Source organism: Hemibagrus wyckioides, linkage group LG24, assembly GCF_019097595.1.
Source record: "Hemibagrus wyckioides isolate EC202008001 linkage group LG24, SWU_Hwy_1.0, whole genome shotgun sequence".
In the NCBI taxonomy this organism is placed as follows: Eukaryota; Metazoa; Chordata; class Actinopteri; order Siluriformes; family Bagridae; genus Hemibagrus; species Hemibagrus wyckioides.
The window spans coordinates 18,384,114-18,410,927 of NC_080733.1; the positions used below are offsets into that span (position 1 = coordinate 18,384,114).

The 26,814-nt window shown below is 39.9% G+C and overlaps 1 protein-coding gene and 1 long non-coding RNA gene across 5 annotated transcripts in view; one reads left to right on the forward strand and one right to left on the reverse strand.

The window, feature by feature from the left end:
- Window positions 1-208: 208 nt before the first annotated feature.
- On the forward strand, window positions 209-8,352 carry LOC131344757 (uncharacterized). Its single transcript, XR_009203381.1, has 6 exons — window positions 209-397; window positions 1,582-5,137; window positions 6,712-6,824; window positions 6,997-7,218; window positions 7,650-7,754; window positions 8,240-8,352. It is a non-coding gene; the product is annotated as an uncharacterized LOC131344757 (long non-coding RNA).
- An 8,218-nt stretch (window positions 8,353-16,570) lies between these two features.
- The window catches only part of LOC131344726 (NLR family CARD domain-containing protein 3-like), a 28,157-nt gene continuing 17,913 nt past the window's right edge, over window positions 16,571-26,814 (reverse strand). For 2 of the 4 annotated variants that reach the window (XM_058377191.1, XM_058377190.1), the window contains 6 exons: window positions 23,689-23,862; window positions 22,519-22,692; window positions 20,183-20,356; window positions 19,342-19,515; window positions 18,504-18,657; window positions 16,571-18,321 (listed from right to left, as the gene is read on the reverse strand). In XM_058377191.1, the coding sequence (XP_058233174.1) occupies window positions 18,519-18,657; window positions 19,342-19,515; window positions 20,183-20,356; window positions 22,519-22,692; window positions 23,689-23,862 (835 nt within the window). In that variant the 3' untranslated portion in view covers window positions 16,571-18,321; window positions 18,504-18,518. The remainder of the gene's footprint in view (window positions 18,322-18,503; window positions 18,658-19,341; window positions 19,516-20,182; window positions 20,357-22,518; window positions 22,693-23,688; window positions 23,863-26,814) is intronic. The other 2 variants (XM_058377189.1, XM_058377188.1) reach the window with 2 other exon arrangements.

The window sequence follows — 26,814 nt, forward strand, 5'->3', positions numbered from 1 at the left end:
TGTAATATATAGTTAATATATATATATTGATGTCAATTGTGACTATGTTCCCATGTCATTTATAAATTTCAATAAGGATTTGTGGCTAAGTGGTTTCATTATATAATCTTGCACACTCCCTTTCAGGAGCAAGAATACATTATGACCTTTGAAAGGGAGGTGCTAAATTATTGAGCCCTCTGACCCATCAGTCTGGTATTTGGTTGAGATCAAGCAGAAGGTTGATGGCAAAAACATAACTGGAGGAGTCTTGGCTTAATGCAGTAACATGTTTTTGGTGTCTATGTATTTGTATGTAGATGTAAGTTGTTTGGCTTTCCACTATCCAGCTGTGTCTCCATGAACAGTGAGTGCCATGGATCCTCCTCTTATATTAACAGAGGGAGACTGGACACAGGTAAGAGCCTCTGTATAAGCAAATATCTGTGTGGAAATCAGGTTACATCGTCTGTGTATTGGCGGCACTAATTTCAGTACACTGACTTGATACAATATTCTGTTTTAAATGTTAATTGTGTATTTGCTATAAGCAATTACAATGAACATAAAATGTAGAAACTAAGTCATGGATAAGTTTTTAATGAAAAACTAATGGAATTTACAGTATTGTGAATCTGTTCATGTACAGTACTGTAGCTTATATATTTATCTCATGTTCAGTGGCCAAATCATGTAGGTGTTTTCCAGTGTCTGTTACTGTTAATGAAAATGTAATAAATAAATAAATTTGTTGACATAGTGTGTATATTATTGTTCAGTGTAACCTAGGTAAAGAGACCAGACTCATTACTCAGCTGTGTCTCCATGAAGAGTGATGCATCTATGGATGTTCCTCTTAGATTAAAAGATGGAGAGCCCTCACCTGGCAACAAGTAATTATGCCTGAACTCGGTGTGCTTTTTATGAGTAAACCAACTGAGGAAAAGGGAAAATAACAGGAGTCCAGGCCGGGTCATAACAGAAACAGAACTTTAAATGAGAACTCTTCTGAAATATTACATTGGAGAAGAAACAGCATATTTGGACTGACAGCACATTAAATGACAGCTCTGTAATCATGTAACAAGGGAGTAAAAATATTTTAATCACAGGAGGTGAGAGTAAAGAGAAGAGAGAAGGCTTTTAATAAAAGTATGAGGTGTTTGGTCAGTACATTAGCCAATTTGAACCCTGTGTTTATGTTCTGCAGTGTCGGTTTATATCAATGAACATCTACTCAATAAATACAGTTGTGGATATACAAAATGTAATAACTATTGAGAGTCAGAGGAGATGAGCAATAAGAACAGGAATACATTTAATAAAAGTGCAATTTAATGAATGTTACAGTCCACGTACAGTAACTTATTTTAAATATATAAAAGGTAGAAACTGATTTATACCTTAGTTTTTTAAGAAAAACTAGTGTGAAATTCTTGTGATAATACAATACTGTGAATGTGTTCAGGTACAGTACTGTAGCTTATATTAATCTCATGTTCAGTGACCAAATTATCTTTGTATTTTCCAGTGTCTGTTACTGTTAATGAAAATGTAAGAAACCACTACATTTGTCAGCATTGCTTGCATATTGTTGTTCAGTGTAACCCAGGTAAAGAGACCAGACTCACCATTACCCAGCTGTGTCTCCATGAAGAGTGATGCGTCTATGAATGTTCCTCTTAGATTAAAAGATGGACAGCCCTCACCTGAACACAGGTAATAATGCCTGAACTCTGTTTTTAGGAGTATACCAATTGAGGAAAAGTGCAAAGCTTGTCTGTGCAGTAGATTTCCAGTATTCTCCCATGAAACCACTTTCAGGACGTAACCTTTCATCACTTGTGAGGTACTTTAAACACATTACAGTTAAGTGTTCTGTCAGAAAATATAATAATCATCCTGTCAAGGCAATTATTTGAATGCAAGTAAGCAGGAAAACACAAGGGAAAAGGGGAAACCTCATTCCAGGCCATGACAAAAAAAGAAATTTAAATACATTCTCTTCTGAAACGTCACATTTTAGGACAAACAGCATATGAGATTTTTAGCACATTAAATGAAAATTCTGTAATTATCTAACATGGGTGCAAAAATATTTTAGTCACAGGAGCTGAGAGTAAAGAGAAGGATTTTAATGAAAGTATAAAGTGTTTGGTCAGTATATTTTCCAATTTGAACCATTTGTTTATGTTCTGCAATGTCTGTTTATGTTAATGAACATGGACTCGAGAAATACAGTTGTGGATATACAAAATGTAGAAACTATTTAGAGCCAGAGGAGGTGAGCAATAAGAACAAGAATTTACTAAAAGTGCAACATAATGAATGTTACAGTCCCAGTACAGTAGCTTATATTAAATATACAAAATGTAGAAACTAATTCATAGATTAGTTTTCAATAGAAAATTAATGGAATGTACTGAGATAATACAATTTTCTGAATATCTTCAGTCACTGTACAGAAGATTATATTAATTTCATGTTCAGTGGCCAAATCATGTTTGTTTTCCAGTGTCTGTTATTGTTAATGAAAATGCAAGAAATAACTAAATTTGTTGACATTTTTTGCACATTGTTGTTCAGTGTAACCCCAGTAAGGAGACCAGACTCACCATTACCCAGCTATGCCTCCATGAAGAGTGATGCATCTATCGATGTTCAAAGTCAAAGTCAAAGAAGCTTTATTGTCACTTGAACCATATATAGCAGATGCAGTACACAGTGAAGTGAGACAACGTTCCTCCTAGTCCAGAGGTGCTACACATAACACAGACAAAGTACAGTGACGCAGACAAACATAGAGCTAAACATAGAGATAAAAAAATTAAACTATAATTTAAAAATTAAAATTAAACTAAAAAAATTAAACTTTACTTAAAGGCTTGATCACACTACAAGACTTGCTTTGCTTTGCTGTTCAGACTACATGACTTCACTGTATGTGTTTTTGTCCTTGTGGTGTTCACACTACGCCACGCTTCGTAAATGATCCACAAGAGGGTGTCGCACACCACACCATCTGACAACAACTCTTGTCACTCAACGCCGTCCCAAAACCATGTTTTGTCACGAAAACACACGCGACAGGTGGATCCGGAAATGACGCGAGACTTTCGGTAGAGGTTTGTTTTGAAAATGGACGTTGGCAGGAGTCTCGCTCTAGATAAATGTTAATTTATTAAAATAAATGTTGTGTCCACACTATTTTTGAAGCCATGTTGCTGCTGCTTTTCTTCCGGTAACCTCAACTCTGTAGACTTGCTCTCTTATTGGCTGGAGGTCATAGCTACAATTGACACCATGTGATGTCGAGTCGGCCGACCGTCCCAGATATTTAACATGCCAGATATCTGGATTTTGTCTGCAAGGTGTCAGCGATGCATCAGCGAGCCTCTTTGATGCGGTGTTGAGTAGTTCACACATTTGCAGATCGGGCTTAAATCGGGCTTAAATTGGGCTTAAAATCCTGTAGTGTGAACTAGTCTTTAATCTCAGCTCTTTAACTGTATAAAAGACACCTGTCCACAGAAGGAAGCAATCAATCAGATTCCAAACTCTCCATCATGGCCAAGACCAAAGAGCTGTCCATGGATATCAGGGACAAGATTGTAGACCTACACAAGGCTGGAATGAGCTACAAGACCATCGCCAAGCAGCTTGGTGAGAAGGTGACAACAGTTGGTGCGATTATTCCCAAATGGAAGAAACACAAAAGGACTGTCAATCGGGTGAGGACTTCCTCGGTCTGGGGCTCCATGCAAGATCTCACCTCATGGAGTTTCAATGATCATGAGACCGGCGAGGAATCAGCCCAGAATTACACTGGAGGATTTTGTCAATGATCTCAGCTGGGACCATAGTCACCAAGAAAACAATTGGTAACACACTACACCATGAAAGACTGAAATCCAGTAGCGCCCACAAAGTCCTCCTGCTAAAGAAACCACATGTACAGGCTCATCTGAAGTTTGCCAGTGAACATCTGAATGAGTCAGTGGAGAACTGGGTGAAAGTGTTGTGGTCAAATGAGACCAAAATCCAGCTCTTTGGCATCAACTCAACTCACCATGTTTGGAGGAGGAGGAATGCTGCCTATGACTCCAAGAAGACCATACCCACTGTCAAACATGGAGGAGGAAACGTTATGCTTTGGGGGTGTTTTTCTGCTAAGGGGACAGGACAACTGCACCTCATCAAAGGGTCGATGGACGGGGCCATGTACCGTCAAATCTTGAGTGAGAACCTCCTTCCCTCAGCCAGGGCATTGAAAATGAGTCGTAGATGGATATTGCAGCCTGACAATGACCCAAAACATACGGCCAAGGCAACAAAGGAGTGGTTCAAAAAGAAGCACATTAAGGTCCTGTAGTGGCCTAGCCAGTCTCCAGACCTTAATCCCATAGAAAATCTGTGGAAGGAGCTGAAGGGTCAGCCACAAAACCTTAATGACTTGGAGAGGATCTCCAAAGAAGAGTGGGCCCAAATTCCTTGAGATGTGAGATGTGTGCAAACCTGGTGGCCAACTACAAGAAATATCTGACGTCTGTGATTGCCATCAAGGGTTTGGCACCAAGTACTAACTCATGTTTTGCAACTCATGTTATACACAATATATACACAATATACACGTTATACACAATATATATATATATATATATATATATATATATATATATATATATATACACACACACACTAAACAAAGTGGTATATACACATATATACACATAAATGCAGACATGAACATGAAGGGATGTATGTGTATATGGCATATATTGAGGTGATCCAGTGTTCACCTCAAAAAAAATCATTAAAGTATCAGGGGGCTCTTCATTTTTAAATGCAAGAGGAGGATCCACAGATGCATCACTCTTCATGGAGACATAACTGTTGTGCAAGTGATGAAAAGCAGAGAGAGTCCCGGTATCTGTTTCAGGTTCTAGGTGTTTCCTGGTTCAGACTCCGAATGGCCTGCAGGAAGAAGCTCCTCCTCATTCTCTCTGTGTTTGCCTTCATGGAGCGGAAGCGCTTCCCTGAATGCAACAGAAAAAAGAGTCCATCGTTGGGATGGCTGAGGTCCTTCACAATCTTCCTGGCCCTGATCCGGCACCGCTTGCTGTAGATGTCCTGTAGGTCAGGGAGCTTGGTGTGGATGGTACGTTCAGCTGAAATGTATTTTTTTAAAAATCTATGCAATTATGTCATGTAAATGTCAATTGGCCTACAAAAATGACCACCACAAACTACAATTCCCAGCATACATTCTCACTGTCATGTCCCCATTCATCAAATAACTGATTAGACACACCTGGTTTTAATTTTATATTTTGTGTCATTAGTCTAAGGATATAGTAAAGATACCTGAGTGTCACTAGAATATTATTAATGCCACTCATCTTAGGATAAATTCAACTGTTGTCTTTTTCATCTGTATTGGATTAATTATGGGAAGTATTTGCTTTCAGATGCAAGATGTCCAGCTTTGATTAATATTCTTTATCGACACACAGTTTGGTAGTTGAGAGTCTCTTTATTTAAATCAGACTTAAGCAATAACAAATGAGCAAGAGCATAGTTACACTGCATATTAGCATGGATGTGATTCAGTTGTCGGTAATCACCACATTACTAAAATGAAAAACTGCTTTTATACAACAGTTCTGTGAAAAGAAAATTAATGTTGAGAAACTGAATTTTCAGACACAATATGGCCAAATGTATTGTTTATTTTTGCTCTGTTAGTGGAACTAGATCCCAAAGATGCTGCATTCACATTATAGCACTGGTACTTACAATTGGTTTTTACTTTTTAATTTTTTTCAACTTATTTCAAGTCACATCACGTCACAGTGTAGTTCAAAAGTGATATTAGTGAAAAACATTGTTTGCCATGTCTGCTGATGATGTTTCTACTATATGTTAATATAGTAACTTTTTTAGTGTAATCAACTACTAGAGTTGGAATGTGATGAAACGGAACTCTGCTGATGCAATCAAATTATTGGACTGTAAATAAATATTGTATAGTTTTGTATAGATTTGTATAAATATTGTATAGTATTGTAAGTGCAATAATACACAAAATTTCAGTGGAGCCTTTTCAGAAACATTGACATCACATTAAAATATACTGAATATAATTGAAATGATTAAGTATTCCCAATTATAACATTACACTAAAACAAATAAGATAATTGAATCTTCTAAACATTTTCACTACATGCAAGATGAAAATAGTCTTGTTCTATTAGCAGATTATTTTGGAGAATTATCTACCAATAGAATTAAAACTTAAAAAATTTCAACTTGAAATAATAATTTAAACACAGACTGAGTGATATTACATTTGATTCATAAGTATCTAATAAGGAGAAATATTAAATAAATATTCCGACGGAACATTGCCAATCTGGTCACCTATCCCTGCTGCTACTTCCAAAGTATAGCCTGTCATAAAACATGTTAAATCATCAGTGAGAACTGTGAAAGTTTGGCTAGACACCTCATTACAACACCTTTTCCAACACACAGACTGAAAGTTGTTTGTTGCTTCCACCACACAAGACTCCAATACAGACATTGAGATCTACACTAAAACTGTTTTTCACTATATCAACAGATGTTTTGACTGAGTCACTGCTCATTAGACAGTTAAACATATCTCAATCAAAAGCCTTGGATGAATAAAGAATTCTGTTTTCCACTGAATGTACAAGATGTTTCTTTCAGGTCTGGATACTGTGAAGCATGCAGTGTACCCAGGACCAGTCTAAAGCAAGCAATCCAGGATGTCAACACTCTGATAGAGGACAATTTTACAGCTCTGACCCTCAGTGCACAAGGTAAGGCATCCAGGTTCTCACAGACTAATCCAGCCAACAATATTTCCTCAACCAGTGAGAGTTCCTTCTTGGAGTAGTTAAATACATTTAATGATTGCTTTGTCAAAAAAAAAAATAGCATCTACCAAATCTGAGCTTTCACTTGGTGACCCCAGTTCTCTTCCTCCACCAGAGATGTGTTAGCAGGGTGGAAATACACATTGTTGCTGGCCACAATGGCATCTGAGCACATGTGGAGCAGTTAGTGTTTACAGATATATTCCACTCAAAACTTCCATCTAGTGCCATGTACCCCCATCATCACCAAGTACTTTGAAAGACTGGTCTTCTCTTCATCTGAAATTGTGGCTTCAGCCATCACTGGTTCCCAATAATATGCTTCTCATCATTAGAGGTAAGAGCAATCTATTACCTCCATTCTTCACTCTGCCCTGAGACATTTAGAAAATGAGAAGCTCTCTGAGAAGTGTCTCACTGTGTCGTACATATCTCACTTAATCACAAAATCCTTAATTCACCCCTGTGTGTGAGACTCATTCCAGGAACGTACATATTCTCCTAAACCTTAAACTTCACTATGTGCCTTTCTGTACAGTCTGTGTCCCAACCCTATACTGGGTCGTAACATGGCACACTAATACCCAGACATAGTGCAAAATTAATAAGTAGGATAGAAATTTTTGAGTACAATAGTAAGAGCTAAACTTTTACCCTAATCAAAACATTTTGACTATAAATCCTGCTTCTGAAGAACTATTACAGGCCTTCATTTGTATATTGAACAATAACTGGTTATTATTTTTTCTGATTTAAAAAAACCTACAGAGTTAAGGAAATATTACCTCTGTCCAGGTGAGGGCTGTCCATCTTTTAATATAAGAGGAACATCCATAGACAAATCACTCTTCATGGAGACACAGCTGGGTAATGGTGAGTCTGCTCTCTTTACCAGGGTTACACTGAACAACAATATGCGCACAATGTTGACAAATTTAGTTATTTCTTACATTTTCTGTAACACTAACAGACAATGGATATATGGTTTATATAGTTTGTATATCGACTGTAATTGCTTTAATGCACAAATAATTATTAAAGCACAATATTTTATCAGGTCACTGGAAACTAGTTCCCCCAAACAAATGCACAATATATACAATATCTACTGCCTGTCTAAAAGCAGTAACTAAAACAGATTTGCTTGGTGCTTGTGTGTGGACAAATCACTATTAATTTTAAAAAACTGACTTCAAGCTTTGAGAGTTACTCTTAGTTTTCACTGCAGGATGGACATTTGTGTTAAAAAAATATATTTTGTGTATGGGTAAGAAATGTTGCACTTCTGCACAAAACTGAATAATGCACATGACTTGACTCGACAGAGTTTAGGAAAAATCATTATTACCTGTTACCAGGTGGGGGCTCTTCATTTTTAAATGCAAGAGGAGGATCCACAGATGCATCACTCTTCATGGAGACATAACTGTGTAATGGTGAGTCTGGTCTCTTTACCTGGGTTACACTGAACAACAATATGAACATAAAATTTAAAAACAGCAAAATCTGAGTATTTGTCAACAATGATCAACTGTAACTGTCACTGCCCACAGGTGATTTTTAATGTAATAAGCTCTGTAATTCACCCTGAACTAACTCGTCCTGCCATGAATTCCCAAGATTATTGTGAAAAATTTCTGAAATATTTTGTTGACAAAATTGCATCAGTGAGACAGAGCCTTATAGGACAGGTCCCTGAGAGCACTGAGGCTCCTCTGTGCTCAGTTGTTTTTGAATATTTCGATATGGTTTCTCTCTCCACTCTTTCTGACATCGTTTCATCCTTAAGGCAGACATCATCTCCTCTAGATGTAGTACTGACCAGACTACTACAAGAGTTCTTTTTTTTTTTTGCATGGTCCCTTGCCCTGTAACCTTTTTTAATAATAGTCATAGGTTGGGTTATGTGCCAGATGTTTTAGTTAATTTCAGACCTATTTCACACTTACCGTTCCTCTCTAAAATATTAGAGAAGCTTGCATTTTATCAATTACGACAATATTTAAATGAAAATTCAATTCTGGAGAAATTTCAATCCGGTTTCAGAACATGACACAGCACTGAGTCTGCCCTATTTAAGATTCACAATAATATAATGCTAGCAAGAGAACACCTCACAGCAGCCTTTGACACCAGAGACCACAAGACTCTAATCTCTCGGGTTAAAAACCTGGTTGGATTCTGGGGTACAGTGCTTGATTGGTTCACATCTTACATGTCAAACATACGTTTTTCTGTGAGATGGGGTGACACATCTTCGAGCGTCCCACAAATATATGGTGTACCACAGGGATCGATAAATTCAGTTATTTCTTACATTTTCAGTAACACTTACAGACACTGGAAAACAAAGACATGGTTTAGCCATTTAGCATGGGATTAATATAAAATAATGTTGAGACTTTACATATTCTGTATATTCACTGTAATTGCTTACAGCACAAATAACAATTAAAGCCCAATATTGTATCAGGTCAGTGCACAGAAATTAGTTCCCCCAGTAGTTCTGCCTGTCTAAAAGCAGTAATTAAAACACCAGTTTTCATGACTGATGCTATGGGAAAACTTTGTCAAGGAAGTGTGTCTGAAACTCTGTGTGCACACCAAATCACGCTCGGATAGGACACGTGATGGAGGAATACACGTTCCACGTTGTTCACCGTCTGTGTGCCTGTGCCTCGTGGTTCAGGTCCCACGTCTGCCGAGGCAGCACAGCGGCTTAGATCATGGGGTTCACAGATGGAGTTAGCAGAAGTGGAACAGGAAGCAGACAGATCACGCTCCATGCTACGTCATGCAGACGGCCCAAGCCATAGGCCATTCAATGGCTGCGCTGGTTGCCACAGAGAGGCACATGTGGCTTAATCTTACAGGTATAAAGGACAAAGATAAGTCCTTTCTGTTAGATGCCCTGATTTCACCTCCAGGCCTGTTCGGCAATGCAGTCAGCACTGTCATCGACCGGCAGCAGGAGGTGAAGTGCCAATCGGAAAAAGGCTAGTGTGGCAGCCTGTGCCCCCCTACCAAAATCTAGAGAGGCCTGCCAATGGGCTCAGGGCCGGGCCTATCAGGCGAGACCTGGCCTGAGAATGGTCATCTCGGCCCAAGGGCTAGGGTTCCTGGGAGCACCCACCTTAGTGGGGCTTTCCCTGCACTCTACCCCACCGCCTCTGGTGTTTTGGGTCCCACTCTAGGGGCATGTCCCCGTCATAGGACTGTTTAGATGGACACCTCATTTTCCCGGCTGGGGTACGGTCTTGAATGTCCATCCCGCCCAGGGTCTTTGGGAAGGCCCTCAACTCTTGTGGCACATAAATTGCATAGAGATGAGGGCTGTATTTCTAGCACTGAAACATTATCACCCACACCTCAGGGGCTTCCATGTGCTGGTGCGCACAGACAGAACCACAGTGGTTGCTCATATCAACCATCAGGGTGGTCTGCGTTTGCACCCTCTGTTCAAGTTGGCGCAGCAGATCCTGCTCAAGGCAGAGATGAGACTTCTTTCACTGAGAGCGATTTTCATTCCAGGGCACAAAAAATCGGGAGGCAGACTTCCTGCCAAGACAGGTGCTGAGGCCTGGGGAGTGGTGGCTCCAGGTGGTGGAGACCATCTGGCAGGTTTATGGCCGAGTGGAAGTCGATCTGCTTGCCTACATGGAGTTAACACACTGTCCGCTGTAGTACTCCCTCTCTGATCCATCCCCTCTAGGCCTGGATGCTCTGGTACAGACCTGGCAGAGGCTGTGTCTGTACGACTGCTCCCAGAAGTCCTAGCCAGAGTGTGCCATTACAGGGTCCACCTTCTTCTAGTGGCTCCTCACTGGCCCGCTCAAGTTTGGTTTGTGGATCTTGTCTCTCCCCTAAACTGCGGTCCTTGGGAGATTCCCGTCAGGAAAGATATCCTCTCTCAGGCTTGAGGGGTGATTTTCCCTCCCCGCCCAGAGATGTGTAAGCTCCGGGTCTGGTACCTGAGAGGGGCCAGTTCATAGAGGCATGCCTGTAATCAGAGGTTAAGACTCTGCTGAATGCTAGGACTCCCACCACTAGGAAGCTGTATGCTCTAAAGTGGAGGCATTTTAGTCTCTGGTGCACTGTGAGCAGGACCCGGTGCACTGCCTGATTAGTACAATGCTGGGATTCCTACAGTCTCACAGCTGAGGCCTTCCTGCAGACCATGCCTCCCTTCCTGGGACCTCTCAGTGGTCCTGAACACGTTGTTGGAAACCCCCATGGAGTCACAAGTTTCTGACCACTAAGATGGCTAAGATGCTTTTAGCCTTGGCCTGCCTTAGACAGGGTAGGGGATCTGCAGGCTCTATTAGTTGCTCCCACCTGCCTGGAGTTCACCTCTGGCATTTCTAAGGCTATCTTGCATCCCAGGGCTTGATATGTCCTGAAGGTGTGCAGAATGGCTAGTCGTCCGGTCATTCTGCAGGCCTTCTGTCTTCCACCCCGTGACTCGGCAGAACAGGAGAGGCTGCACTTGCTCTGCCCAGCCAGAGCCCTTAAGACTTATGTCCACTGCTCCAGCTCATGCCGCAAGTTCCCCTCCTTGTTCCTCTGCTTTGGGAACCAGAACAAGGGTAATCCGGTCTCCAAGCAGCGCTTGGCACATTGGGTGGTAGAGGCCATTACCCAGGCCTATGATGCGTGTGGTATTGCTTCGCCTCTAGGGGTCAGGACTCACTCCACTGGCTGGTCCTCTCCGCACACCTTTATCAGGTTTTATAACCTGGACCTGGACACCACTCCTGCATCTCAGGTCCTTCAGGGCTAATGGGTGTCCTGTTCCTGGTCCGCTTGTGCTTTCTCGTGGCCCCTGGGACAGACTTCAACAGTTGTGTGGCAGCATGGTATTGACTTTCCCATAGTCATGACACAGCACTTCCTTCAGACAAAAGGCAACCTGAATGGATGTGAGGTAGATGCCCTTATATGGACATGCTGGCACATATTCCTCCGTCACATGTCCTATTTGAGCCAATGAATTGGTGTGTGTGCAAACTGGCGACACAGCTGTGTAATGGAAAACACATCTGAAACAACAATTGTGCTTGTCATGTGTGTGTAGATCATGGAAACCTGATGGCTAGACACACAACGTTTATTAGAAACATACACTATGTTAAGAAATGCTAAACTCCTGCACAACACTGGATAACGCACGTTTTATGACATGACTTGCATTATGAAGTGAGAAACGTTTTGGCTTATTGGCTGTTTTGCAATGTTTTCTCATAGGGCATGAAGTACTGATAAATATTTTAATAAATGTGAGATATAGCTAGAACACAAGATAAAATAGAACAATTTAAAACATATTACCTGTGTTCAGGTGAGGGTTCTCCATCTTTGAATTTAAGAGGAACATCCATAAATGCATCACTCTTCATGGAGACACAGCTGGGTAATGGTGAGTCTGGTCTCTTTACCTGGGTAAACTGAACAACAATATACACACAATTTCTACAAATTTGATTTGAATTCCTGTTATTTCTGCTCACCTCATCTGACTCTAAACAGTTTCCACATTTTTATATACATTGTAGTTGCTTATAGCACACTTAAAGCAGAAAATTGTATCCCCAAGTCGGTGTGTGTTAGTGTATCTTCTGTTTTATGTGGTTAATCTGAATGTCTGGACTCCGGTTTAAAGTAAGATCCCAAGTAACAGCATTAAAGCCTTTTCCAAAGTCAGATGACACAAATGGTAGGGTCTTCCAGCAAAGCTGGCCACCATTATTTTCCAGCACTGCCTTAACCCTTTTGAGCATGGTGTTCACCAGAGCTTCACAGGTTGCCACTGGGGTCCTCTTCCACTCCTCCATGATGACATCACAGAGTTGGTGGATGTTAGAGACCTTGCGCTCCCCCACATTCCGTTTGAGGATGCCCCACAGATGCTTAATAGGGTTTAGGTCTGGAGACATGCTTGGCTAGTCCATCACCAAGGCAGTGGTCATCTTGGAGGTGTGTTTGGGGTAGTTATCATATTGGAATACTGCTCTGCGGCCCAGTCTCTGAAGGGAGGGGATCATGCTCTGCTTTAATATGTCACAGTACATGTTGGCATTCTTGGTTACCTCAATGAACTGTAGCTCCCCAGTGCCGGCAGCAATCATGCAGGCCCAGACCATGACACTCCCACCACTATGCTCGACTGTAAGCAAGACACACTTGTCTTTGTACTCCTCACCCTGTTGCCGCCACACACGCTTGACACCATCTGAACCAAATAAGTTTATCTTGGTCTCATCAGACCACAGGACATGGATCCAGTAATCCATGTCCTTAGTCTGCTTGGCTTCAGCAAACTGTATGCGGGCTTTCTTGTGCATCATCTTTAGTAGAGGCTTCCTTCTGGGACGACAGCTATGCAGACCAATTTGATGCAGTGTGCGGTGTATGGTCTGAGCACTGACAGGCTGACCCCCCACCCTTTCAACCTTTGCAGCAATGCTGGCAGTACTCATACGTCTATTTCCCAAAGACAACCTCCGGATATGACGCTGAGCACGTGCACTCAACTTCTTTGGTGGACCATGGTGAGGCCTGTTCTGAGTGAAACCTGTCCTGTAAAACTGCTGTATGGTCTTGCCCACCGTGCTTCAGCTCAGTTTCAGGGTCTTGGCAATCTTCTTATAGCCTAGACCATCTTTATGTAGAGCAACAATTCTTTTCTTCAGACCCTCAGAGAGTTCTTTGCCATGAGATGCCATGTTGAACTTCCAGTGACCAGTATGAGAGAGTGTGAGAGCGATAACACCAAATTTAACACACCTGCTTCCCATTCACACCTGAGACCTTGAAACACTAACGAGTCACATGACACTGGGGAGGGTAAATGGCTACACTTAGGGGTGTACTCACTTTTGTTGCCAACAGTTTAGACATTAATGGCTGTGTGTTGAGTTATTTTGAGGGGGCAGCAAATTTACATTGTAATACAGGCTGTTGTCAGAGGTTGAGAGGGAAGAATCTGGGGACTCAGGTTGCTGTGCTCACACAGACCGAGGCTTTATTTAACATAAAGCAAGGAAGCAAACTGAAAAACGTATTAACGCTTAGAAACTAGCAACTGCAGGAGAAACTAAGGATAGCAAGTCATAGAGCATAATCACGAACGTGCAAACTCAAAACAGTCTTCAATACTTGCCACCGTCTCTGACGAATATGGCCTTTAAATAGTCTATGGGCAATTGTCAGCAGGTGCACCGGCGGCGCTCAGGTGATTGGTGCGTGGTGACGTCACAGAGTCCTGCAGATCTGTGACAGCTGTACACTCACTACTTTACATTGCAGCAGAGTGTCATTTCTTCATTGTTGTCACATGAAAAGATATAATAAAATATTTACAAAAACAAGAGGGGTGCACTCACTTTTGTGAGATACTGTATATTTTTGCAGCTTTTAACCCATTTTCTTTTAATAAATTTCATTTATACTCCTGAGAAATCCTGTTTTTGTCAATTACACGTAATTTCCACTGAGTGAGCTTTGCCTTTGACAGGGTTTTGTGGGTGTCAGTTCAAATCTACCTGGATCAGCACTTGCCTGGCAATTTATGGATGACTCTTTAACAAATGAATTTGAGTATGAAGGAAATTAGCATTTCTGAAACTTACAAATCCAGTAGAAAATCCTAGTTTGGTTTGACTTATGCAAACATTTCTACACATGAAAAAATATTGATAAATAAAGTGTTCTGATGCAGTCAGAAAGGCTTTGCAGCAGGTTTTTAAGTCTGCACAGAGCATCTCTGAAAGCAGTTTTCCAACAGTTGAGAACATCTATATCAACAGATGCAGAAATAGGACTGCCTGTATTATAAAGGTCCACCTCTCCACCCTGCACATAGTCTGTTTACCTACCTCCCCTCAGAAAGAAAGCTGTGCAGCATTAGGGCCAGAACAAAAACAACTTCCTTCCTTCTCAACTCTTTTCACGTGTAATAATACCCTTACACTGTGAATTCTGTTGTGCATACACCACAGACTTTTATGTGCAATAACTGCTACACCAGACCGTAATGTGCAATAACAAAGGGAATATACACTTTTATTATTCACTCATTGTACAGTTTACTGTTTCACATTGTATTGATTGTTCTTCATTGTTACTCTTGTCTAGTCATTCTAAGTTAGACTTTTACAGTTATATATTTATAGTTTTTTCTAAGTTGTACATTTTTGGCTGCAATCACTGGGACCTCAGTATTTAGTTTTATTTCTTGTCATGTACCACATGGTCTGGAATGACAATAAACCTTCTGTGATCCTTGAACCTTGAAATGAGGCCAAGTGACTGCATTATTTATGCAGTCTTTAGCTTTATTGTGATGTGAGAGAGAGTATGGAGGACTGTGATAAACACTAGACTAAACTTGGATATAACAGAATCACTCACCTGAAATCAAATTGATAACAGACAAAACCAGACCTAAGCATCTCGTTTAGAGACAATCAAAAGTAATGTACATAACTTCTGATGTCAGCTCTTTTTCTGGCATGTTGGTGATGTGTGTCTGCTAACTTAATTCAACATAATACTACAGGTCTGGGTTGTGATGTTTTAACTCTCCACCTAAAGCTTCAATATGCATTTGGAGCTGTTCTTATGTTGTGCTGCTACATGATTGGCTGATTGGATAAGTGAGATAATGAGCAGGTATACAGGTGTTACTAATTATTATTAAATTATTCATTTATTAGTCCCTGAATAAATTATGTTTCTTGTTTCTTAAACAATGATCATATAATAACCTTTTTTTTAAAAAAAAATACAGTTGTATTGTCCTGTACAGTTTAGTGCTAAAGATGGTAATTCAAATGTTAATGTAAAGATGTTAATTAGCTGATTAGTTTCATTAATTATCAGGAAAACACTGAACTGTGTAGGACAGGAGGTTTTCCAGGATCAGGTCTGGGAATTTGGGAACTAGCGATAGGGGGCTCACAGGTGAAGGATACATGGGTGTTTTAGTTGTTGTTATCGTACTGAGTGGACTTTAGCGTGCAGTAAAAATTCTCCATTTTTAATAAAACACATTTCACATTTGTAAATGTTAAAGGTTTCATTCATTTTCATTCATGAATTCATTTTTATTTTTATTAATTACAGCCTATTAAAGTCTTATTATTTTGATGATTTCATATTTCTACTGTCCTTGCAAAAATATAAGCAATTCTTTATGTTACCTAGACACACACAGACTATAAACACATACTTCTTTTTTGTGTGTTTATTAGAGAGGTCACTCACCTTCAGTCAGCAGTCGTTGTTTTGTGGAATGTTTTTATTTAGCTTTTTAACATAGCATTGTGGTTTCTTTCATAATTGGAAAAATCCTCAGGGGAGGAACAGCAGCACATCTCGCAGAATATCACTGCATTTGTTGCGGTCAAAGGTCTAATCAGGCGGTGTCCACTTTACTCTAGATCCAGGCCAGCTGCGAACTGCCGTTAAACCAGTCATTCTTCTTTAAAGAACTACTAATGAGCCGCATGTAAATTTTATGTGCACGGCTTTTAGACACTTAGCAGTAATAGCTTCTGAACAAACAAAGCAACATAACTTTTACACAAACTGATCATTTTAAATAAATAAGTTACAACAAAACAACACTTAATATTTATAAATATACAGGCTAAACCTTTTTAAATAATATTGTACATTAAAAATGGCGAAAAACTATGAGGTTTAAAGAGCAACGCTATGAAATATTAAGACGTGTATGACTGTAGAAGTAATTTATTTTGTAACATTATTGATGTTACTAATCGATTTCGAGTTGTCACAATAAATAAGATGTAAGAATGCCAAAAGCCAAACCCCCCCATCCCCCCGCCCCACACTAGTTGGTATCTTGCAACTGTCTCCTCGCAGCATGTTGCATGAACCATGTGACTGTGGGAGCAGATCACAGCTAGCTTTAAAGAGGAAGAGAAAAGCTGTTCAGTACACTATTTTGCATCGCTGGACACAGTGGGAGAGTAAAATATACTCAGTAGAAATGTACTCAGGAGGAGTTAGGATAATATGGTGTAATCTAGCTAACAACATTCCACACATATTGTAGCTAGCTAGCTAATTCACTGCAGTATAACCATAACAATCAATACAGCAAATTAGCAATAAACAACGATAAACAGAGATAAACAGATATAACAAAAACAGTTTCTTCATTCAGTTTACTTTGTTTTTTAATTGAATTAGATAAAATATGGGAAATCATACCGATTCACACTTCGACCCCAAAATGTCTAAACCAGATCTACACCCATGAATAATCTACTCTATACTTACAGTACAGATGATTGACTTTTCTACAGAATTTTAAAGCAATTGCAATTATAAGCCACTGGATCAGTCAGTATAATTGTTTCAGGTGGTTAATTTACTGTATTATAAAATGGACATTTCAAATTGGTAGATGATCAAACCCACTTATATCAGTTCAGAGCTGAATAAAATTGTATTAATTAAATTTTTTAATTGTATAATTTTTTATTTTTTTCTAGAAGGTTAACACATTTCAATTTCAAGTTTAAAGGAACCCAAAGGAAACCCACATGAGCATGTGAAACTCTTAAACCAAGCACAGGATCAAACCCAGAAACCTGGTGCTGTAAAGTACCAATGCTACCCACTGCAACACTGTGAATCCTCTATTAGAGCAAAATAGATCACCATTAGAAGTGAGCATTTTATATTAGATTAATCTTGTCTTAACTTAATTCAGTTAATAGATCTTTTAAATTTAATGTCAAAAGAATAACTTTTTTCAGCATATTGTAGCTCATGGCGATCAGCTGAGTGGGTTTAATCATTTACTAATTTAAAATGTCCATTTTATAATGCTTTAAAATAGCATCCTGGCTCTGTTGAAACTGACAGATTTTTATGATTTAGAAATTCTACAGTACATTTTATTCTATAGAACAGCTCACTGTAACCCTAACCCTAAACTACATGGGGTTTGAGCATCTACCAATTAAAAATGTATATTTTATAATGAATTAAAAATAACCTGTTGGATTTGAAGAGTTAGAGCAGAGTAGTGTTAATATTTTGTACTTTGTAAATAAATAAATAAATAAATAAATAAACAAACAACTAAATAAATAAATAACTTACAGAAAGTTCTTGGACATCCACCCACTGTACTCAGTATATTACACTCACATTGTTCAGTACACCTGCTTATATTCAGCTAATCAGATGGCAGCAGCACAATGTGTAAAATCATACAGATGCAGGTCAAGAGCTTGAGTTATTGTTTACATCAAACATCAGAATGAAGAAAAAGTCTGATTTTTGCAGATGAGCTGCTTGGAGTTTTATGTGTTACACACAGTTATGTGTGTGGAAACTCCTTGTTGATGAGGGAGATCAGGGGAAAACAGCCAGAGTGGTTCAGGTGAAAATTCTTCACATACTAAAAGTAAAGAAAAACAAAAATTTGTAACTCACTGAATATGAACCAGATTAAAATTAGTTGCTGTTTATAGAAATAGGACCAGGTTACTGAAACTTTTTCTTCAGTAAATAAAAAGTGTCAAACAAGTCTAGATATTTGGATATTTTAAGTTTTGATTTTCTGAAATAAATGTAAATCACCTCAGGTTCTGTAGCTTAAGACTGAAGAGCTGATTCTTTTGAGTCTCTGAGTTTATTCCCAGACAGATCCAGGTTTCTCAGGTGTAAGGGGTTTGATAACTGAGCTGAAGTCAGAGCAGCATAGCCTTCACCTGAGATTTCACAACCACGCAACCTGCAGAGAGACAATGACACACTCTTCACGCTCTCAGTTTATATCATTTGAATGGATTACTGTACTTTTATATCTGGAATATACTGTGGAGTTTATGTGTGTGTGTGTGTGTGTGTGTGAGTGTGTCACTACATGTAAATGAGTTGTGTCAGGAACACACGTGAAAAATTACCATGATCAACATAAACACACGAATACAAAGAAAATCAGACTTTCTGTCAGAAATGTTCAGTTCAGTTTGGCTTACACAAACATTTGCACATAGCTTTACTGAAGATTCATAATTGGGGTTCTGTGTGTGTGTATGTTTGTGTATTCTGTTTTGAATCAATCTCCATTGTTAAAAGTGCTATACAAATGAATGGAATTGTTAGATTCAATTTAATCAAATTTACAAGAACAATCAGGTCTGAGTTTCAGAGTTAAGATCATGTTAACTGGGAGAGAGAGTGTTCAAAGTGATGCTCACTCTACCTTTAAACTATGATGTTTGTGCTCTGATGCTTTTGGGAAACTCGGTCCTGACCTGTTTATACTACTACACACACTGAATAGATAAATACTGTGATCAGATCAGGAAGAACTTCAGTGTGGACTGAAATGAAATGCTTTTCCTCCTCAGGATATTTGATGCTGAACCTAAAACCTCTGCAGGTCACATGACTCCCAGAGAGATGATCTTACCTCAGTGTCTCCAGTTTACAGTAAGAATTCTCCAGTAGATCAGAAAGACACATTACTCCTGAGTCTCTGAGTTTATTCCAAGACAGATCCAGTTCTCTCAGGTGTGAGGGGTTTGATATCAGAGCTGAAGTCAGAGCAGCACAGACTTCACCTGAGATTTCACAACTATACAACCTGCAGAGAGACAATGACACACTCTTCACTCTCTCAGTTTATATCATTTGGATGGATTACTGCTCTTATATATGTGGAATATACTGTGGAGTTTATGTGTGTGTGTGTCACTACATGTAAATGAGTTGTGTCAGGAACGCACATGAAACATTACTGTGATCAACATAAACACACGAGAACAAAGAAAATCCGACTTTCTGTCAGAAATGTTTAGTTCAGTTTGGCAAACATAACATTTTACACAAACATTTAGACACAACTTTACTAAAAGATTCATAATTGGGGTCCTGTGTGTGTGTGTGTGTGTGTGATACATTCAATTTAATACAATTTACAATCAGGACTGAGTTTCGTAAAAAGCATTTCAGAGTTAAGATCATGTTAACTGGGAGAGAGAGTGTTCAAAGTGATGCTCGCTCTACCATTAAACTATGATGTTTGTTTGGTAATGCTTTTCCGAAACTTGGTCCTGATCTGTTTATACTACTAGACACCCTGAATACATAAATACTGTGATCAGATCAGGAAGAACTTCAGTGAAAACAGAATGAAATTTTCCTCCTCAGGATATTTGATGCTGAACCTAAAACCTCTGCTTCAGTCTCACTATTAGAGAATGTGTCTTACTGAGGATCAGGTCATGTGACTCTCAGAGAGATGATCTTACCTCAGTGTCTCCAGTTTACAGTGAGGATTCTTCAGTACAGCAGAGAGACACTTCACTCCTAAATCTCTGAGTTTATTCACAGACAGATCCAGTTCTCTCAGGTGTGAGGGGTTTGATCTCAGAGCTGAAGCCAGATCAATACAGCCTTCAACTGAGATTTTACAATTACACAACCTGCAGAGAGACAATGACACACTCTTCACTCTCAGTTCAGGACACAGATCAGTTCAGCAGGAACTTTTTCATTAAAGAGTCACTGCAGTCGTAAATCACAATTAAATACAAAATCTTATAAATGATATGAGAATAATCACCAAATAACAAATTAGATTTATTGTGTTTGTGTGTGCACATGTGTAATTCAAATTTAGTTATATTTACAAGAACAATCAGGGTTTAGGTTCCTAAAACATTTCAAAGTTAAGATCATGTTAACTGGTAGAGAGAGAGTGTTCAATGATGCTTGCTCTACCATTAAACCCGGTCCATATCTGTTTATACTACTAAACACACTGAATACAGAAATACTGTGATCAGATCAGGAAAAACATCAGTGAAAACGGAATAAAATTTTCCTCCTCGTGATATTTGATGCTGAGCCTAAAACCTCTGCTTCGATTGCACTATTAGAGAATGTTTCGTGTGACTCTCAGAGAGATGATCTTACCTCAATGTCTCCAGTTTACAGTGGGGATTCCTGTTCAGTTGTGGACAGGATCTATCTGACACTGTTTCTGTTTTTCTAGACTTTTCACTGTCTCTGACACATGAGACTGGAACTAGCATGCTTCTGCATTCTGAGCAACCACTGGATAAATACTTGGATCTATGAACTCAGTCTTCTTCAACTTGGATATCTGATCTTGATTTCCAGACTTTCTACTTGCATGGATTTAAAAACGAGAACAGACTGAATAGGGTTTGGGGATTAGGGCAGGGGGTTGAATAGTGTTGTTTATAAATATATAAATGTATTAGATTGAGTGTGGCCACTGCTGTGCATTTTTGATGACTACTTTGGTGTTGGCAGACCAGGAGAGATCATCGGATATGTGAACTACCAGGAATTTTAAGCTGTTGACCCTTTCCCTTTACTTTTGTTTTTATGGTGGTTGTTATCTAAGCATCACACTGCCAGTTTCTGGACCTCATTTCTGTAAGCTGATTTATCACCTCCTGAAATGAGTCTGATCACTTTGGTGTCAATCACAAATTTATTGATGGTCTTGGTGGGATGGGCAGAAGTAAAGTCATACTGTATGCATACAAAGAGCAGAGTAGTGGGCTCAGCATACTATCTTGTGGAGAGCCGATGCTGTGCATAATGGTAAAAAGTTGTGAGAACCAAGATTAACAGATTTTTGGCAGATTGTGACCTTTACATAGTTATAAAGAAGAGACAGGTCTAGTAAAGCCAGTGTGCTGAATAGGATATCTGAGATGATCATGTTAAAAGCTGAGCTGTAGTCTATGAAGAGCATTTTTAAATAAGTTCCCTGGAGTTCTATGTGGCTCAGTGCAGTGTGAAGGTCTATGGCCATGGCTTCTTCTGTGGGTCTGACTGTCTGCAAACTGATGTGGGTTAAAGGTAGGGGGCAGACTGAATTTCATGTGTTGTGAGACCAGTCTCTCAAAAGCGCTTCATGAATATTCGTGAAGGTGTAAATGGTCTGTAGTCATTAAGGCTATTGGTTTTTAGGAAAAAAGGATGGTAGCTGATTTCATACAGGGTGGGATGGTGGCTAGTGTCATAGAGAGGATGAAGAACTTTCAGAAGAACCTGTTGAGCTGGTCTAAATCATTGTGTGTTACTGTGAATCATGTTTGACATTTTAAACAGCAGTAACAAAAAAATGAATAGAGATTGTGTTATTTGTTTATAGTGTGTGAAAAGATCTGAAAAAGTTACATAATTGATTCAGAACAGAATTTCTCAAACCATGAAAAAGTATAAATGACAAAACTAACAACTCTACCATATTCCTGGACATTTTTCTGCCAGACTAAAATGATTTATTTTATTATCGAAAGATTTTACTTTTGAAAAATCTACATCAGAAAAATGACAAATTCTCGGAAAGAGAGAGTTCAAAGTCATGCTCACATTACCATTAAACAATAAGGTATTTCGATGCTTTCGGGAAACTCAGCCATGAATGGCTGATTACATAAATAGTGTGATCATATCAGTAGGAAAAAAGATTAAACATGCTCTGAAATGATTTTCCTCCTCAGGATATTTGATACTGAACCTAAAACCCCTGTTTCAGTCTCTCTATTAGAGAATGTGTCTTACTGAGGATCAGATCATGTGACTTTCAGAGAGATGATCTTACCTCAGTGTCTCCAGGTTACAGTGAGGATTCTTCAATACAGCAGAGAGACACTTCACTCCTGAGTCTCTGAGTTTATTCACAGACAGATCCAGTTCTCTCAGGTGTGAGGGGTTTGATCTCAGAGCTGAAGTCAGAGCATCACAGCCTTCATCTGAGATTTCACAACCAGACAACCTGCAGAGAGACAATGACACACTCTTCACTCTCTCAGTTCAGGACACAGATCAGTAAGAACTTATTCATCAAAGAGTTACAATAGTCTTTAATCTAATTAGTCTATAAACTTAGTATTTAATCATGATTTATATATGAAAGCCGTAAGTCAGTAAAATTTGTTTATTGTGCATAAGCGTGTGTGTGTCAGTCTTCAGTGGGACCAAATGTATTAATATTTTGAGGAATATATGACATATTTCAATATTTTTTATTTTTGTTTGGACATTTAGCTGGTTCCAGTGAAGATTTATTCTTTTTTTTTCTTTTTTTTTCTGTTTTTTTTTTTTTTTTTTTTACAGAAAATGCACTTTAAAGTTAATTTTGGTTTTATATTAAATTATGGTTTTATCTTAAAGTTTTAAAGCAGAGCAGACAAATCCAAAATATGATCCAAAATCAGAACAGGAAACAGGCAGAGGTCAGGAGATCGTAACCATGAGGGAGACAACCAATGACAGGACATGGGTGGAGACAAGACATGAATCAAAACAAAAACACAATCAGCAATATAAACCAAACAAGCACATGACAACACAGAAGTGCGGGCCATAGCACTGCGAGAGTCTTTATGAATGTTGAGTTCTTCATCACACAGTGCTCAGTGCAGGAGGAAAATCCCTGATAGTTTAATTCTAAGGGAGTTTTTCCTTGCCACAGTCGCCTCAGTCACCTCAGGCTTGCTCACTTGGGATAACATCTAGGACTGTCTGTCTGTTTGTCTGTTCATATGTTTGTTGTTTTCTTATGTGGTTCATGTAAAGCTGCTTTGAGACAATGCTCTTTGTTAAAAGCGCTATACAAATAAAATTGAATTGAATTGAATTGAATTGAATTACCAGGATGTTACCTGACATCTGTAAAATCAAAATTGTTGCTTTTTACAATTTTCCTTTTTATTGAAGACATTTCCACCACTGGCTGAGACCAGTAGACATCCAGCAGAGATGATCTTACCCCAGTGTCTCCAGTTTACAGTCAGGATTCTCCAGTACAGCAGAGAGACACTTCACTCCTGAGTCTCTGATTTTATTCCTAGACAGATCCAGTTCTCTCAGATTGGAGGATTCAGAGCTGAGCACTGAGACCAAAGCTGCAAAACCTTCCTCATTTAGGCCACAATTATTAAACCTACAGAAAAGAACAAAATATATGATACATTAACAGTGTACAATATAACATGTCCTCTAACCTGAATATAATAGTGATACGGTATAGATTTTTGTATGGTGACTTATGTCAGATTTATGGAAGAAGTCTTCAGTTCAAGCACCTTTTAATATTCAGAACATTTTCCACAAAAGACAACTTTACACCTTCTTTTTTTTTTTTTTTACAATATAATATGCTTTGTGCTTTTTTTGTCTTATTATTTTCAAGTGAAGAACTTTGGGGTTGTAAATGAAAGTGTCACTATACTGATTATCGGCTGTGATTCGGCTGTAGACTTGCTGCTCATTAGGGCCCACAGTGATTTGAACATTTCCATTCAAAATTCTGGTGAAATTGGCGTCACTTCTTCCTTTTCATCTTCATTTAATGAGCTTTAATATTTTAAGTCATAAATTATACTCATAAAAAATGTATTGCTTGCCATGTCCACCGATGATGTCACTAACTCTACTGTAGTAATGACTTCAGTGTAACAAACTCTCAGTAGAAATGGAATGTTGTGAACACAGTGAAGTGGAGTGATATGAACAGTTTTTTTGTGCATGTGTGTGCATGTGTGTGTGTGTGTGTGTGTGTGTGTGTATGTTATCAAAAGAGGAAAGGCAGGCAGCTGTCTCATCTAAATCAGTAATAACTTGTTTGGTGAACAAATTCTTTTTGTGTAAGAGGAATAATATACTTTACTGTTAATTGTAAAAAAAAATCAATTACAGATCATTTCAGTTACACTGCTGCATGTTCGTCTGCATCACAACACCGTTCTCCACTATTTTCCTCTAATACTATTTAACACTTTGTTTTTTTCCATATGCAATGTACACTATATAGCCAAAAGTATATGGACACCTGACCATCACACCCATATGTTCTTCTCCCCTAAACTGTTACTACAAAGTTGGAACTCCACCAACGCATCTTGCTTATTAAACACAGGGAATAAAAACAAAGCTGATTTGTGACAATGTCCATTGTTTGAAGTGTTTTATAAATACAATTGAAATGGATTGTATTGAACTGAGTGTCCCTGAACTCAACACCAGTGAACATATTTGGGATCTCACTAAGGCTTATGTAGCTGAATGAACACAAATCCCCACAGCCACAATCCAATATTGAGTGGAAACATTCCAGAAGAGTGGTGCTTGTTATAACAGAAAGGCTCTAGGTCCTTGACCGGAAGTCAGGTCAGGGTCTAGGATGTGGCGAGCTGGCACCCATGAGCGCTCCTCTAGACCATACCTCTCCCAGTCCACCAAATACTGTACGCCCCGGCGATGACGATGGGAGTCCAAGATTGGCCGAACCGTAAAGGCAGGGGATCCATCAATGATACGCGGTGGTGGGGGGGCTGGTTCAGCAGTAGGCGCCAGGGAACTACAGAGAAACGGCTTCAGCCTATACACATGAAAAGTTGGATTAATTCTCATGGAGCGAGGAAGCTCCAGGTGGTGGGCCACCGGGTTTATCCGCCTTAGGACCTTAAATGAACTGATATAGCGAGGGGGCAATTTGTTGGACTCCACCAACAGTGGCAGATCTTTAGTCGCCAGCCAGACCCGCTGGCCGGGACGGAATGTGGGAGCCATATGTCTTTTGCGGTTGGCCGCACAAGCGCTTTTCCGGACAGCAGCTTGCAGTGCCACCCTGGCCTTCTGCCGGTCCACCACCACAAGGATGACTGTCATCCCTTGAGATACGAAAGGTGGGACCAAGGCCGAGATGGTATGGGGAGTGGGTGAAGCAGGCCCAAGGCTCCTTATTACAAGCACAAGTTTGGCAGGCTACCACATAGGCCCGGACATCCCTGTCCATAGCAGGCCACCAGAACCTACGCCGTAGGAACTCCAGAGTCCGGACTGCCCCCGGGTGCCCTGCAAAGGGAGAGGTATGACCCCAGGTGAGAACCTGTGGTCAGGCAGACCGAGGAACATAAAGCTTGCCTGGTGGACCTCCTCCTGGATCTGGCTCCTGCTGGAGCATGCGGCAGACCACCTCCTCCAAGCCCCAGCGTAAAGATGCCACTATCTTGTATGCTGGAACTATGGGCTGGGGGGCAGGGTCAGGAGATGGAGGATCCCACTGGCGTGAAAGTGCATCCAGCTTAAGATTCTTTGACCCCGGTTTAAAAGACAATATGAATTCAAAGCGGGCAAAGGAACAAGGACCATCTGGCCTGTCGCAGATTCAGATGCTTGGCCTGTTGGATGCATGTCAGGTTTTTATGATCAGTGAGGATGAGGAATGGTTGGCTGGCTCCCTCTAGCCAGTGTCTCCATTCCTCCAAGGCCAATTTTACAGCCAGGAGCTCACAATCCCCCACATCATAGTTCCTCTCAGGGGCGGTCAGCCAATGGGAGAAATACGCGCATGGATGCAATTCCCCTTTTGGGCCTGAGCATTGGGGCAGGACTGCTCCCACCCCAATGTTGGAGGCATCCACCTCGACTATAGTTTGGGACCCGGGGTCAGGCATTTGAAGGACATGGGCCAAGATCAGCTTGTCCTTTAAGAGCTCGAATGCCTGCTGTGCTTTGCCCGTCCAGACAAATTTCCCCCATCTTTCTTCTTGACGAAGAAGAAGCCTGCGCCTGCTGGTTAGGTAGATGGGCAGATGAAGCCTAAGGACAGGGCCTCCTGGATATATTCCTGCATGGCTTTCTGTTCTGGAGGAGAAAGGGAGAATAACCTTCCCCGGGGAGGAGCTACCCCTGAGAGCAGGTTGATGGCACAATCAAAGGGCCTATGAGGTGGCAAGGTTTGGGCCTTTTGCTTGGAGAAGACCATTTTAAGGTCCCAATAAACCTCCAGTATGCCCGCCAAGTCCACAGATTCCTCTACAGTAGGAGGTGAGGTTTGGAGGCCCCTGAGGCAGCTCTGAGGGCATTGAGGCCCCCAAATGGAAATAGAGCC